At 37.6% G+C, this 15,077-nt stretch overlaps 1 protein-coding gene across 1 annotated transcript; it reads left to right on the top strand.

Moving 5' to 3' along the window:
• The first annotated feature begins 989 nt into the window (after nt 1-989).
• Nucleotides 990-8,113, top strand: LOC108994651 (ABC transporter G family member 15-like). Its single transcript, XM_018969946.2, has 10 exons — nt 990-1,112; nt 1,239-1,559; nt 3,538-3,617; nt 3,813-4,274; nt 4,618-4,773; nt 5,172-5,303; nt 5,554-5,838; nt 5,942-6,214; nt 6,333-6,440; nt 7,460-8,113. The coding sequence occupies exons 2-10, from the start codon at nt 1,295-1,297 to the stop codon at nt 7,820-7,822; spliced, it is 2,124 nt and encodes a 707-aa protein (XP_018825491.1). The 5' UTR covers nt 990-1,112; nt 1,239-1,294; the 3' UTR covers nt 7,823-8,113.
• Nucleotides 8,114-15,077: the final 6,964 nt, after the last annotated feature.

Consider the following 15,077-nt stretch of genomic DNA (forward strand, 5'->3'; position numbering starts at 1 on the left):
ATGTCCACATGCCTAATTTGGTACTTCGTACTGATCAACGTTTTGAGAATGTACCAATATTTGGAATTCAATCGATCTTAATAAGGAATGATTTAGAATTCATCAACCTATATATACAAATTAATCAGACAATTTGAGAACTATATATATTATATCATGTCTATCTCGTGGAGACAGGCCACTTTCTTGGCAAAAACGTTTCATGAATTTTTATCTAATTAACATGGCATCATGTACTGTTACATGTGGATTATTGCTAATGTTCATGAAATTAGTGCTACAAGGCTAGCTATATATATCACCCTAAATATATATTTTTTTCTAATTTTTTAATCAATTTTTTGTTTATTTTTAAATTTTGATTGTGCTTTAATTGAGTTTTTGTAATTTTTTTACCTTACATATATGGCATTTGAAGACAGACATGAACTTTCCAACTCAGTTTAGCGATTTATAACGTGCATGGTGTGTGTGTGTGTGTTTAGGATTAGATCTTGGCCGGTGATTTTGTCAATATAGTAGATCAGAGTCATTAATTATATATAGCAAGATAAACAATCAATGCATGCTAATATATATTTGTGATATCGATATGATATATATGATATATATATATATATGTATGCAAATTAATAATATTCTTGAACTGATCATGAAATATGAGAATGCATGCATGCGTGTAAGTCCAGATTAAGACGATCAATATCGCGCGAGTGATCACACTGACAATAATATATATATATATATATATATATAGTCGTTATAAGCAGCTGTCGACTTTAAAAGCAAACCTAACTGCAAAACTGAAAGCAACGTCGTACCTACATGAGTAGTACTCGATCCTGTATTAGTACTACTGCCCATTGAAATTTAGAGGTGGCATTTGATTATATGCATATAGTTTTGCCCAGGCCATATGCCATACGGCCCCGCACATTAATTTCCTTCGCTTCCCACCCATCTGATATGGCTCTAACCTGGACCATTAAAACGCTCACACATGCACATATACATGCCCCAACATACACGCAAGCTCTCTCTCTCTCTCTCTTCATTATTTTGGTATGCACATCGATCATTCATGGCAGCAATTCTAGCTAGGTAGTTGTCTGGTGAGTGTTGCTAGCTGCTCTATCGCACGCCCAGCTTGTATATGGACATGATGCTCTTCCAGCTCTCTCTTATTAATATAACTACTTATATTTTGTGTGTACATGTTCTCCTTGATCATGATCTAGAGCTAATAATCAAGCTGATCACTTAATAAAGCTATAGCTAGCAGCTGGTGCGCGCCATGGAGATAGAGGCCGGGGCTACTAGTAGTACTACTGGTGGTGGTGATGAGAAGGTAATATGGAATGGATCACCAGGACATGAGAAGATTAGGGGGACATACTTGGTGTGGGAGGATCTGACGGTGGTGCTCCCTAACTTCGGGAAGAATAAACCCACCAAGAGGCTACTTCATGGCCTTAGTGGCTATGCTGAGCCTGGTAGAATTATGGCTATCATGGGTCCCTCTGGCTCTGGAAAATCCACTCTCCTTGATGCTTTAGCAGGTCTCTCTCTCTCTCTCTCTCTCTCTCTCTCTCTCTCTCTCTCTGTTTTTATATGTATATATGCACATGATTGACACAAACAATTCGCTAGAAATGTAGAGTGACATAGTCATGATGTCAATTTTAAGTGAGGCGAGCTAGGAGACATCTGAGCACCCTTAATTTCCTGATTTGGGAATTGCATGGTTGGTATATATATTTATATATATATATATATATGGTTTTGTTCCTACTTTGTGGCCTGGAAAAGTTCGACTTTCTCTGTCCTTTTAGCTCATTATGTTCTATATATATGGTGAATCCAGCTGCTTATAAATTTGTTTAGTTTTGGGAGTTATATTATAATATTGGAGTTACTTTATTTGCTGGGTTTTCTAAGTTTCCTTGTTGGGATAGCCAGCCAGCCATGCATGCCTCTGAATCAGAAACACCTAAAATTTGATGAGCAGTAAAGCAGGCGCACGACACCAACTCAATTGTTGGGAAAATATATAGAAAAATATTAATTAAAAAGGTATGTAATTTCCCAGAAGGGATATATATAGGCTATTCCTATCATCATGTAAAAGTAACAAGACAGTTGGAACACAGTTCTTTTGTGAAGGAGCAGATCCTTCTGGTTTTGAATCCTCTGCATGAGATCATATATATTATATATTCGCTGCAATCCTAATGATATTATATAATGTATAATTCCCGATATCTGAATTTTAAATTTCCGATATTTTATCATGTTTTGCCTCCTGTAAATAGTGATCAATCATGTTATGCAGTAAAACTTCATTCAATTTACTTTTGAGTAAAGTAATTGAGATCAATGAAATGTAAATATTAGAGCTCATTTGGTTATATAAAATCAAATTATCTCAACTTATCTCATCTCATATAATTATTACAATTTTTTTAAACCTATACACAAAATGTAATAAAAATTCAATTTTTTCAAATCTAAAAACAAAAATAATATTATAACAATATTTTATTCAACTTTTAACAAAATATCTCATCTAATCTCATATAAACTACATAATCAAAGGCTAGAAATCGTATAGGATTTTGATCACGAGGCTATGACCAAATTAGCATGAAATAAGGATTAAGCTTAAGAATATTGTTCATAAATTCTTAAGAATTTGTGGAGGGATTATTGGTTTTCATAGTTTTTCTTTTTCTTTTTCTTTTTTTAAAGAAAAAAAGTTAGGTGGGTTATTTCAAATCAATAGGGCCTAAGAGTTTTTTTTTTTTAGAGCGGTTTAGATTATCTCACTACTATTTATTATTATTCATAAATTTTAACTTACAAATCTCACTATTATTCATAAAGCAGATCTCAACTCATCTCATCTCATCTCTCAATCCAAACGGAACCGTTAGACTTTTTTGGAGAGCAGGGGAGGAAGTTCTTTCTGGTGGCCGTTTTATGTATAAGAAGGTTTTTGGAGGGATCGAAAAGATATTTTTTTTAGAATTTTTTTGGTGTAAAACTGTCATTTTCTATGCTTAAAGTTAATATATATGAGCCAAATATAGTATGATGGCATGTCTTTTATATATATATATATATATATATATATATATATATATGTGTGTGTATGCATTCATATTATATATATATATATATATATATGTATGTATGAAAAATTCTATTCATAAGTCTCATACACCACACACTACTATTTTTGTTATTTTTTTCTCATACACCACACACTATCATTTTTGTTATTTTTTTAATTTCTTTCTCTTAACAAATGTGTGGTATATGGATGATGAAAACCAAAATTCTTTTTAAAAAAATAAAAAAAGTGTGGTGTGTGGATGGTATGTGGGGCTTGTATGTGTGTGTGTGTGTGTGTGTATATATATATATATATATATATATATATATATATAATGTAATGTTTTTGTTCTCGTTTGGCGAAAAGGGCAAATGGAAATATATATATATTTTCACTCAAAAGAATCATTGATCTTGAAACAGGTAGACTCTCAAGAAATGTTGTCATGACTGGAAATATTCTTTTCGACGGGAAGAAGAGGAGACTAGACTATGGTGCTGTTGTAAGTATGATCATGTGAAACATAAAGTTTACATTTTTTGAAAATTCCATGTCTTTTTTTTTTTTAACCCCAACATCTAAATGATAAATAAAAACCAGATATAATATATATGCACAAATTAAATTTCTGCAAAATGAATGTAATAGCCATCTGGATGATTGTTTTAATTGTCTTCTTTACACTGCAAATTTTCAGGCTTATGTGACTCAAGAGGATGTGATGTTAGGAACTCTCACTGTCAAGGAAACCATAACTTACTCAGCACATTTGAGGCTTCCAACTAAATTGACAAAAGAAGAAGTGAATAGCATTGTGGAAGGAACAATCATGGAAATGGGTCTCCAAGATTGTGCAGATAGGATGATTGGAAATTGGCATTTGAGAGGTATTAGTGGTGGGGAGAAGAAAAGGCTAAGCATTGCACTTGAAATCCTCACACGACCTCGTTTATTGTTTCTTGATGAACCCACTAGCGGCCTTGACAGTGCCTCAGCTTTCTTTGTGGTTCAAACTCTCAGAACAATTGCTCGTGATGGAAAGACAGTTATCTCTTCCATTCACCAGCCAAGCAGTGAAGTCTTTGCACTCTTTGATGACCTTTTCTTACTGTCAACTGGTGAAACTGTGTATTTTGGGGAAGCAAAGACGGCAGTTGAGGTATCATAGTACTAATTATTCATAACCATGAGTCTGCTATTCAAGAGTTTGATGTTAGGATTAAACCAAAAGAGATATACCAATGGAGTTCTTCTTCAATTTCTTGACCAAATTGGATCGTCCATCCAATTTAGAGAAAGATAGACACAGCATTAAATGCACATATGTAGTCCACTCTGTCCTAAAATTCAATACAGATAGCAATAATATTGTAAGACCCCAAGATGTGTATATCTTTCTCCAGAGTTGGACCATCCAATTCAGACTGGTTGACATTTTTAATTTAATTCCAGATTATTTTATTCTGATCTAAATATAGGTTTCTTGATTTATCTTTTTTCAGTTCTTTGCTGAGGCGGGGTTTCCGTGTCCAAGTAAAAGGAATCCTTCAGATCACTTCCTACGTTGTGTCAATTCAGATTTTGACCTTGTAACTGCCACATTGAAAGGATCTCAAAGATTTCGTTCACTTACCAGTCTCAACCAAACGCATCATGTGGTATTTTAATCTTCTTTATCTATTGCTGGGGCTGATTTTAATGAGATGATGCAGTAGCAATTGCCTTACAAAGTCAAGCCTTGCCAACCTTTAACTGCCAAATTCTCATCCCACTATTGGTGCCCTGAAATATAAACCTCTCTAAACTGGAACAGCAGCAAACATCCTTCTTCTTGGACATAAGATTGTGCTCAAAATAACACATTTACATTCTGGAACGAAGATTTTTGTTGAAGGAGTGAATTTCTAGATATAAACTCGAATAAAACCCTTGAAGAACCTTCAGTCTCCAAATTGTTTTTCTTTTTTTCCATATTTTTTTTTTTTGTATTGCACACTTCATGTTTGTACTAGTAACTTTTGCACTCATGGTTTCTATTAATGGACTTTTATTGTAGGATGCACCGAGTTCCTCAGATCCCTTCATGAATCTGGCTACGTCAGAGATCAAAGCAATGCTTATTGAGACATACAGGAAATCACAGTATGCGAAAAGGGCAAGAACTAGGATTCAAGAAATATCAGCCACTGTAAGCATTTTTACTTAATTGGTTGTAACTTCAATACCTAAATCGCCACTTGCCCCAAAAACTTAAACTTATGCGAAGAGGTAGATTTAATTATTTATATTATATAATTAACAACCAGGAACATGCTAAAGAGAACTCTTACTAATACGTTTGATATATAACTTTCTTTTTCTATTGGAAAACAGCTCTTATGGAGTGATGTCAGATATGTATCTCAACAATGTGCTCAAAGCAAATATGATGTTTGCAGGAAGGACTTACGCTTGAAACAAAAATGGCAAGTCAAACAAGTTGGTGGAAGCAACTTTTAACATTGACAAAGAGATCAAGTGTTAACATGTCCAGAGATGTGGGATACTACTGGTTGAGGATAATAATATATATAGTTGTATCTATTTGTGTTGGTACTGTCTACTATGATATTGGCAATAGCTACACCTCAATCTTGGCCAGAGGAGCCTGTGGTGGATTTGTGACAGGGTTTATGACATTTATGTCGATCGGAGGCTTTCCATCCTTCATCGAAGAGATGAAGGTAAACAATCATTTCATAAACTGATATAGAGAGAGTTTCTTCTGAGGGCTTAGTTTTCACCCTCTCATTTTAGCCTCATTCTTTTGCTTTTTAACTGAAACAGGTCTTTTACCGGGAAAGGCTTAACGGGTATTATGGAGTAGCAGTGTTTATTCTATCCAACTTCCTTTCTTCATTCCCTTTCTTGGTTGCGATTGCACTTTCTACTGGGACTATTACTTACTACATGGTGAAGTTTCGACCAGGATTTTCTCATTACGTCTTCTACTCTCTTAATCTCTATCTCTGCATTTCTGTTATAGAGAGCCTCATGATGGTTGTAGCTTCTTTGGTTCCGAATTTCCTCATGGGAATTGTTACAGGAGCAGGAGTTATTGTAAGAACATACACTTACGCTTTTGAAAAGCTGCTATTTTTTTTCCCCACATTTCCATCAACAAGTTAAAGTTCAAGCATGCCATTGTTTTCACCATCATCATTGGCTATTTATGCAGGGAATCTTCATGATGACATCTGGTTTCTTCCGCTTGCTGTCTGATCTTCCGAAGCCATTTTGGCGCTATCCAGTTTCCTATCTAAGTTATGGCTCATGGGGTCTACAGGTAACTACTCTATAAAACAGAGTTTGCATTTGTTGCTCAAGGCTAATGCTGTCATAAAGGTGTCTAATGGGGTTGAGAAAATATTGGGTTCAATTAGGACTCCTTAGTCACGGCCCAAAAAACATATATATTGCAGAAATATTTCGAGGGAAATTATTTTGATAAAATAAGGAGAAATGAAGAGAAACCAAACTCAAAACGGAAAAGCTGTAATTTTTAAAGAAGTTTGTTTCCCGATACTTCCCATATAGATGAGTTATATGGTTTTTCAGCTAGAAACGTGTTGTGGATCCAGACTTTCAAATAAGAAGATCATTGTTTCTTATAAGTTCAGAAATTCTTCTCAGAAAGGTTTACTGAGTTTTCTTAGATGAAATCCTTCACAAACAAGAAAGTGATCAAAAGAAAATTTTTAGAATTCCCGAGATTTTCCTGAGACATACAACTGTCAGTCAGTCAGAGTGCTCTAGGCTAACCAAAGCAACAATTGACTGCATCCCACTTTATATGACATTAAACTAACTTCTAAAAGACTAATAAGTAACCTTCGAGTTGGGTGTTTATGACTTTCACACGCCAACTTAAGGGGTTTGTATAAGAGACTTGGTTACGCTACCAATTCAGAAACTGATATGCTTTATCTCAGGGAATTGATATACCTTGCGCCACCGAATAGACATGTCTCACCACTATCTTCTCTCTATTTCCTTGTTTTGTATATGTTTATAGTTTTACGATTCTGCTTGTGTGCTTATGCTAGAGAGCTACAAAATCATATACAGCTGCTTTTTCTCAAGAATTCTGCTACATACAAGCTGGTGTTACACACTTCTTACTGTGAGACGCATTGCAGCTATAAAAAAAATCAATACAACAATACCTTTTACGTTAGCTTATTTTGTAGGCTTTCACATCAGTGGTGATGTTGTAGGCTTTCGCATCAATGGTGTGTTTAGTGTATCATAAACTGGTTTGTAAATAAATTTTTTCTGCCCTCGATATTGATGTATTTTACACAGGGCTCCTACAAGAACGACTTGCTTGGGCTTGAATTCGATCCTTTGATACCCGGTGACCCAAAACTGAAGGGCAAGGATGTTATCACACAAATGTATCGTATGCCCATAGATCATTCCAAGTGGTGGGACTTAGCTGCTCTGGTGCTGCTTCTTATATTTTACAGGGTACTTTTCTTCATGATTCTCAAGTTCAAGGAGGGAGCTTCACCATTATTTCATGGGTTTTATTCCAAGAGAGCCCTCCATCATCTCGATAAGAGGCCTTCTTTCAGGAAAATACCAACTTTCCCTTCCAAGAGGCACCAACCTCTCCGTTCACTGTCTTCTCAAGAGGGTCTCAATTCTCCTAATTCACCAAATTAAGTAGACTTTCAAGTTTCAAGTTTCAAGCTACAGATGTTACGGTGAACTGTCTTTTCAAGTGTTCATTGTAGTTATAAATATATGAAGAAAAACATTACAGTTTCTATTAAGTTTTATGCATAGAGTTTGTTTGGTATTCTCTCTGTTTCAGTCTTCACATAAGAAATATCAGCATAAATATTGGGAGGCTGCATTGCAGCTTATTGTGTTGCTTTATATTCCCAACTTGTAATTATTTTGACGTCTGAATAAACTCAAAAAGGCTATATATACTTGTTGTTTCTGTCTTTATAGTATGAACTGTTTGAATTATTATTGCAAAGATTTACTGAATGAAAACATATATGGTGCCTATAAAAAGTTATTAGAAGCTCAAACAAAGTAAGGGGAAAAAAATTACTTCGCATTGATATTGTCGAAATCAAACAGCATAGACCTCTGTCAACAATTGTCCCAAAAACTTCAACTTCAATCATTTTTAAGTTCCTTTCATGCATTGAACTCACACACTGTCAAGAATATGTGTGATAAAGTAGAAGTATGTAAATGACTAGATTGGTAGAGGCGATTAGGTTTTTTGGCATGGCGCTAGCCGACCCTACGTCTCCGACGGCAGGGAAGGGCGTTGGGGGGGATGGTTCGGATTGGATTGACGAAGGGAAGAAGATGGCGTCGTCTGGAGGCATTTTTGGGACATTGACTGCAGTGGGTTTCGCAGAGATCGTTGCTGCAAAGCCTCAATTTCTTCCTGAAGTGATGATTCCTCTCAGGGATCCTCGGTTTCATGATGGGGAAATGTTTTTTCTATTTTTGAAAACTGAGATAAAGCAATCGGTGGAGTCGTTTCAGTTTTTTGTGGTTATAAAATTTTTACGTCGACGACCTTCACTTGATAATGTTCGTGGATATATAAAAAATAGATGGGGATTGAAATCGGTGCCGTCAATTGAAAAATCCTCGCAATGTTCTTGTCTGGATATCGAATGAGGAAGATTTGATTAGTGTAATGGCCCGGGGAAATTCGGAGATTCAAAGTGTGTCGTATAGGGTGTTTCATTGGACACCCTGTAACGCCCCAAACCCGGTTGATCTGGAGATTTACTACTTGTCTCTTAAGAACTTATTTTCTAACACAACTAAAATAAAACTCAAATCTTTAATAGCAAAACTCAATATCAAATGTTCTAAATAACCACATTGAAAACTCCACAAAGTCATTACTGCAGCTAAAAATAAACTAAGGAGTCCGTAATTCTCCCGATAGTCATAATAATCCAACCAATAATTTCATAAATCTCACTGAAACCCAAGATATAAATAAAACTCAAAGACATTAAAAATAAGAACATCAGAAGTCATTCTTCTAACAACATCTCCTTAGCTTAAACACATTCAGCAATCTAATCCAGGTCCTCATTTGAACTCTCCACATCTTCTGAAAAATATTATAATGATAGGGGGTGAGTTATCAACAACTTAGTAGGCAGAAATCATATGCTAGTGTGCAAACATGAGCATTTACAAAGTAGAGCATGCAGAACAAAATATTTTCCAGAGTTATCATGCAGAACAACACATATTTTCAAAAGTAACCGAGCGATGGTTTTAAGACAAGTAAAACCCATAGTGCTTTGGCATAACATAAACTGAGTATCATCATCAGATCAAAACAAAGCATCAAACAGAGCAGAGACCATGTTTCACCCCTTGGTAGGGTTGTGCTAACCCCGGTGGCCAAACCAGGCAGAGACAAATGTGAAATCTTTCTTTTATTCTTCTCGGAGCCCCGAGTGTGCACACAGGAAAGACCACAATAAAACCACTTTGTTTCCAAAGTGGGTGCACTCAGAGACAGAGAAGTTGGTACCAACCCAAACAGAGCAGAGCATAACAGAGCAGAGCAGAGTAAAGCAGAGACAGAGTCAGATACGAAAACCAGTACACCATGCCAAAGGTTTTCAGATGTTATATCAAAATAATACAGAGTACCAAAACAGAATCAGACAGTTTACACACGCTGAACACAAAAGCCAGAACATCTTTTTAAATAAATGCACAACTTTTCATATTCTCAATATTGCTCTTTTTCCAGATTTCAGAAACCACATGACAGAATTTAGCTCATGTCTACACAATGCATGTCAGAACATATTTTTCTCTTTTTCGTACAGATTTCATGAGTATGCAAATAAACGACCGAGGTTGGTTTTGTTTTTCCCAAGTTCTCATTTCACTACAAAAATATGCAAAGTTTTCAGAAAATCAACCTCAGTCTCAAATAATTCGTGTAAAGCCTAGCATAGGAACCCCGCTTACTTGACTCCTGCAGCGCATTATCTATGACTTGAATACGGTCTCTACCCGTCTCGTCATATATTCATAAAAATAATATAAACTAAATATTAAAATCCAACAACACAAAATTGATCTTAGACAACTTAAGACCCAATTTCTAGACCATAATTCAGCAAGTTTAATCCAACTCAAACAACCACATAACAATCTGGATAGCCCACACTTCGACCCAAAATATTCTATACCAATCTCAGTATTGTCCAATACAAGCATCAAAACCAATGTCAACTCCGATTATCACTAACTCAGCAATCGTCAACAATTTAACCAAGAAGACACTACACACTACTCTCTCTCCGTTCACAACTCCACGACAAGAAAAAATATCTCAACACTTCTAGATGTTAAAAGGCCCCAACAAACTCCTCTAAACATTTCCAAAACACTAAACCAATAATCCAAAAATATATCATCACTTCCTAAAATTACCAATATTCACCATGACCAACGTCAAACTCAAAACACCAATATTAAATCCGAAACAACCAACAAATTTCATAGTTTAAACCAATCTAATTCAAACTCCATCATCCAATCCAACTGATCCCCTTACTCCTCGGACTCAGTCCAACACAACCAATAAATTCACAGTAAATATGAATTAGCGCATAAATACATTTAAATCTCAAAAGTTTTTTGGGAAAAATACTTACAATGCTATAATATAATTTTTGAAAGATCACGGAGGTGCTAGAAGCGGCAACGCAGCAACAAAACAGTGCCAAATGCACTATGGCCGTGGGTCTCAAAAATCTACTTTTGAACGGGTGTAAACAAAGACCCGAGATTGATAGGGTAAGTCTTAGAGATGTCGGTGAAGCTAGTGGTGGTGGTGGTGGTGGTTGGCCGTGGGTGGCGGCGCAGAGGGCGGTCGAAGTCTAAAATATCCAAAACGGAAATATTGATGGTGTGGCTTCACCGGTGACAGATCGGATGTGGGGTTGGGTCCATTGAGTTGCTAGGAGGTCGAGGATGATGTGGTGAAGAGATGGTGGCCGGAGGTGGTGCGACGGCGGCGCAAGGAGTGCCGCGGCTTGGTGGTGCGCGTGGGAGCTAACGGCGGCACGGCTGGGGCTGAGACTACATGGGGGTGGTCGCCGGCGGCTGGGGAGGACAGTGGGCCAAGTGGTGTCGGTCACCGCCGGTGCATGGCGGCGGGCTGGGGGAGAAGAGAAACGGACGGAGAGGGGGAGGGGGGTTTGCGGCGCGCGGGAACGAGACCAAGGGAGAAGAAAAGAAAAAGAAAAGAAAGAAAAGAAGAAAAAGAAAAAGAAAAAGGAAGAAAAGAAAAGATAAAAGAGAAAATGTAGGAAAAGAAATGAGGTCCAATCCTCACATTTTGGGTCATAAAAATAATCCATCGGAAACGGTTTTAAAACAGCAAGTAAAATAAAATAATTCAAACGCAGTGATTAAAATGAAAATAAATAATTAAACCCAACAACAAGTTAATTTAATTCGAGAATAAATTTAAACACATAACAATAATTAATTTAAAGAAAGCACTTCAAAAATAATTTTTTTTTTTAAAACAAGAGAATAAATTTTGAATCAATGAAGCACTTCAAAAATAATTTTTTTTTTTTTTAAAACAAGAGAATAAATTTTGAATCAATGAAAAAAATAATTCCTTCATTGAAAAAAAAATACACTAAAAATACGGGGTGTTACACACCCTGTAATAGATCAAAATAGGAAATAATAGAATGCAAACAATTTGCTGTAAATTTCATATGTATTCCATAAGAAAAGATAGTGCTCTCTTCGAGGGGAGCTCCTCCGTAGATGAACTGTCTAACAAAATAGGATAACAGATTCTGCATGCCCTCTCAGGCAGTTGCTATGCGAGATATACTAGTAATGTGTAAAGACCAGATTATCCCTATGTGTTTCGGGTTACAGACCTAAAGGAAATACATGCTCTAAGTAAATAAGGACTGGGCCTAAGGACTGGGCCCTTGGTTTATTCGAAGCCCACGCAAGCAGGGATAGCTTCATCAAGCCCTTGCTCGTGCTCCAGCCCGCTCCAGCCCATCTCAACTAAAAGGATAGCTTCTGGAATACTCTTGCTGTCGACACCCTAACTCCAAACTCCTGTCACTCGCCTTTCCCTGTCTGGTTCTTCTCCTTGCTATAGCGGTGTGTAACAAATCTCCTCCCCATCAAAACACCTTGCCCACAAGGTGTGGGTAATCAGTGCAGAGTTGCGTATAACGTTCCCACGAAGCCTCCTCGTGTGATTGACCATTCCAGCGGACAAGGAGCTTAACGACGGGTAAGTTTCGGACTTTCCTCAATCTTCTGTTAAGTATTTCTTCTGGTTCTGGTTTCAAGATGCCATTTTTATCAGTGGGTGGGATGGTGGGGATGATACTGACCTGGGAACCGAGTTTCTTTTTTAGTTGGGAGACGTGAAAAACATCATGGAGCCGAGCTGAAGGGGGAAGTTGAATACGGTAAGCCACCTCGTCGATCTTCTGTGTTACCTGAAAGGGACCATAGAAACGTGGTGAAAGTTTCAAATTTTGTTGGTGACGAAGTAAGGACTGCCGGTATGGTTGGAGTTTTAGGTAAACCCAATCTCCAACTTGAAATTCTTGTTCCTTTCTGTCCTTATCAGCATACCGTTTCATACGCTCTTGTGATTTGAGTAGGTTTTGTGTTTCAGTAGTGCCCAAAGTTGATCTCTTTCTCGCAAGGTATTTTCCACTTCTTGTAACCTCGTTGTTCCTGTCGTATAACTTGTTAGTCTAGGAGGTGTGAAACCATACAGAGCCTGGAAGGGTGTTAGTTTACTCGATGCATGTTGGCTCGAGTTATAACACCATTCTGCCAAAGCCACCCATTTAGACCATTCCTTAGGTCAATCCAAGACATAGGATCTTAGATAGTTTTCTACCCACTTGTTAACAGCTTCGGTTTGTGGATGGTAAGCCGTGCTAAAGGCCAACGTAACCCCTTATAAGGATAGGAGTTCTTGCCAAAACCTGCTAGTGAAGGTTGGATCCCGGTCTGAGGTGATAGAATTGGGCATCCCATGAAGTTAAAGAATGTGTTTGAGGAAGAGGTGGGCAATAGTCTTGGCAGTGTATGGGTGTGAAATGGGTATGAAATGTGAGTATTTTGTGAACCTGTCAACGACTACCCATAGGGCGTTGAAACCACCTGAGTTGGGAAATCCTTCAACGAAATCCATGGTAATGTCAGCTCATGGTGTTGAGGGTATTGGAAGAGGTTGTAGGAGCCCATTGGGAAGTGTGTTGTCCACTTTTACCATTTGGCAAATGTCACAAGCTTTTAAAAAATTTCTCACATCCGATTTCTGGCCAATCCAATAAAAATCCTTTTTAACCAGGTATAGGGTTTTGTCAAAGCCCAAGTGACCCCCTAAAGGACTTCCATGCAACAGATCCAGCAACTTATGTATGAAAGGAGGACTGGCAGGGATATAAACCCTGCCCTTATATAACAATATGTCATTCTTCACTGTATAAGGAGCCTGTAGTTGTCCTCTTTGGTGCTTCTCCCATAGAATACGGATTCTGTCATCACTAGCATATAAACTCTTTATTTCAGTCATCCAATCCCAATTGGGGACAGAAATAAGAGCCAAAACCACCAGGTTCTCCTTACCTTGTTTGTATTCTACCACGAAGTCGTACCCCATCAGTTTAGCAATCCATTTCTGTTGCATAACTGTCCCCACTCTCTGATCAAGCAAAAACTTCAAACTTTGGTGAACCGTTCTGATAACAAATGGCTGGCCCAAGAGATAATGGCGCCATTTTTGAACTGCAGAAACTAAGGCCAGAAATTCTTTTTCATATGTTGAGAGTCGTCGGGCTCGCCCTTTCAAAGCTTGACTAAAAAATGCAAGAGGTCTCCCCTCTTGCATAAGTACTGCCCCTATGGCCTCACCCGATGCGTCGCACTTAATGACAAAGTGTTTTTGAAAATTAGGCAATGCTAAGACTGGGGGTTCAGTCATGACTGTTTTGAGCTTGTCAAACGCTGCTTGTGCTTCTTCATCCCAAGTAAAGTTGTCTTTCTTTAGCAAGCTGGTTAGTGGTGCTGCTATAGCTCCATAGCCTCTCACAAATCTACGATAGTACCCTGTGAGGCCTAGAAAACCTCGTAAGGCTTTAAGAGATTTGGGTGGTGGCCAGCTCAACATAGCCTTTATTTTCTCCGGATCTGCCCGTACTCATTGGCCAGAAATTAAATGACCAAAGTATGCAATTTCTGGGCAGCCAAAGGCACATTTGTTGAGCTTTGCATAAAGCTAGTTGTCCCTTAGTATAGTAAAGGTCAGCTGTAGGTGGTGTAAGTGGTCCTCCTCGTCCATGCTGTAGATCAAAATATCATAAAAAAAAACCAAAATAAATTTCCATAAGTGAGGCTTAAAAACCTGGTTCATCAAACTTTGGAAGGTAGATGGTGCATTGGTCAAGCCAAATGGCATGACCATAAATTCGTAATGCCCCTCGTGTGTACGGAATGCCGTTTTAGGGATGTCTTCAGGTTTAACTCTAATTTGATGATATCCTGGCCATAGGTCGAGTTTAGAAAACACTTTGGCCCCATGTAATTCATCCATTAATTCTTCCACCACGGGAATTGGGTACTTATCCTTCACGGTAACATGGTTTAGGGCACGATAATCAACACATAGACACCATGTACCATCTACTTTCCTTACTAACAAAACAGGTGAAGAATAAGGGCTTTGACTAGGTCTTATAACCCCTGATTGTAGCAACTCTTGTATGATCTTTTCAATTTCATCTTTCTGAAAATAGGGGTAGCGATAGGGTCTCACAGAAATGGGCTGAGTACCAGGCTGTAATGTGATACTGTGGTCATGAGATCTGGTTGGAGGTAAGCCAGAGGGAAGGGAGAA

This window comes from Juglans regia, chromosome 14 (genome assembly GCF_001411555.2).
Source record: "Juglans regia cultivar Chandler chromosome 14, Walnut 2.0, whole genome shotgun sequence".
NCBI classification, from domain to species: domain Eukaryota; kingdom Viridiplantae; phylum Streptophyta; class Magnoliopsida; order Fagales; family Juglandaceae; genus Juglans; species Juglans regia.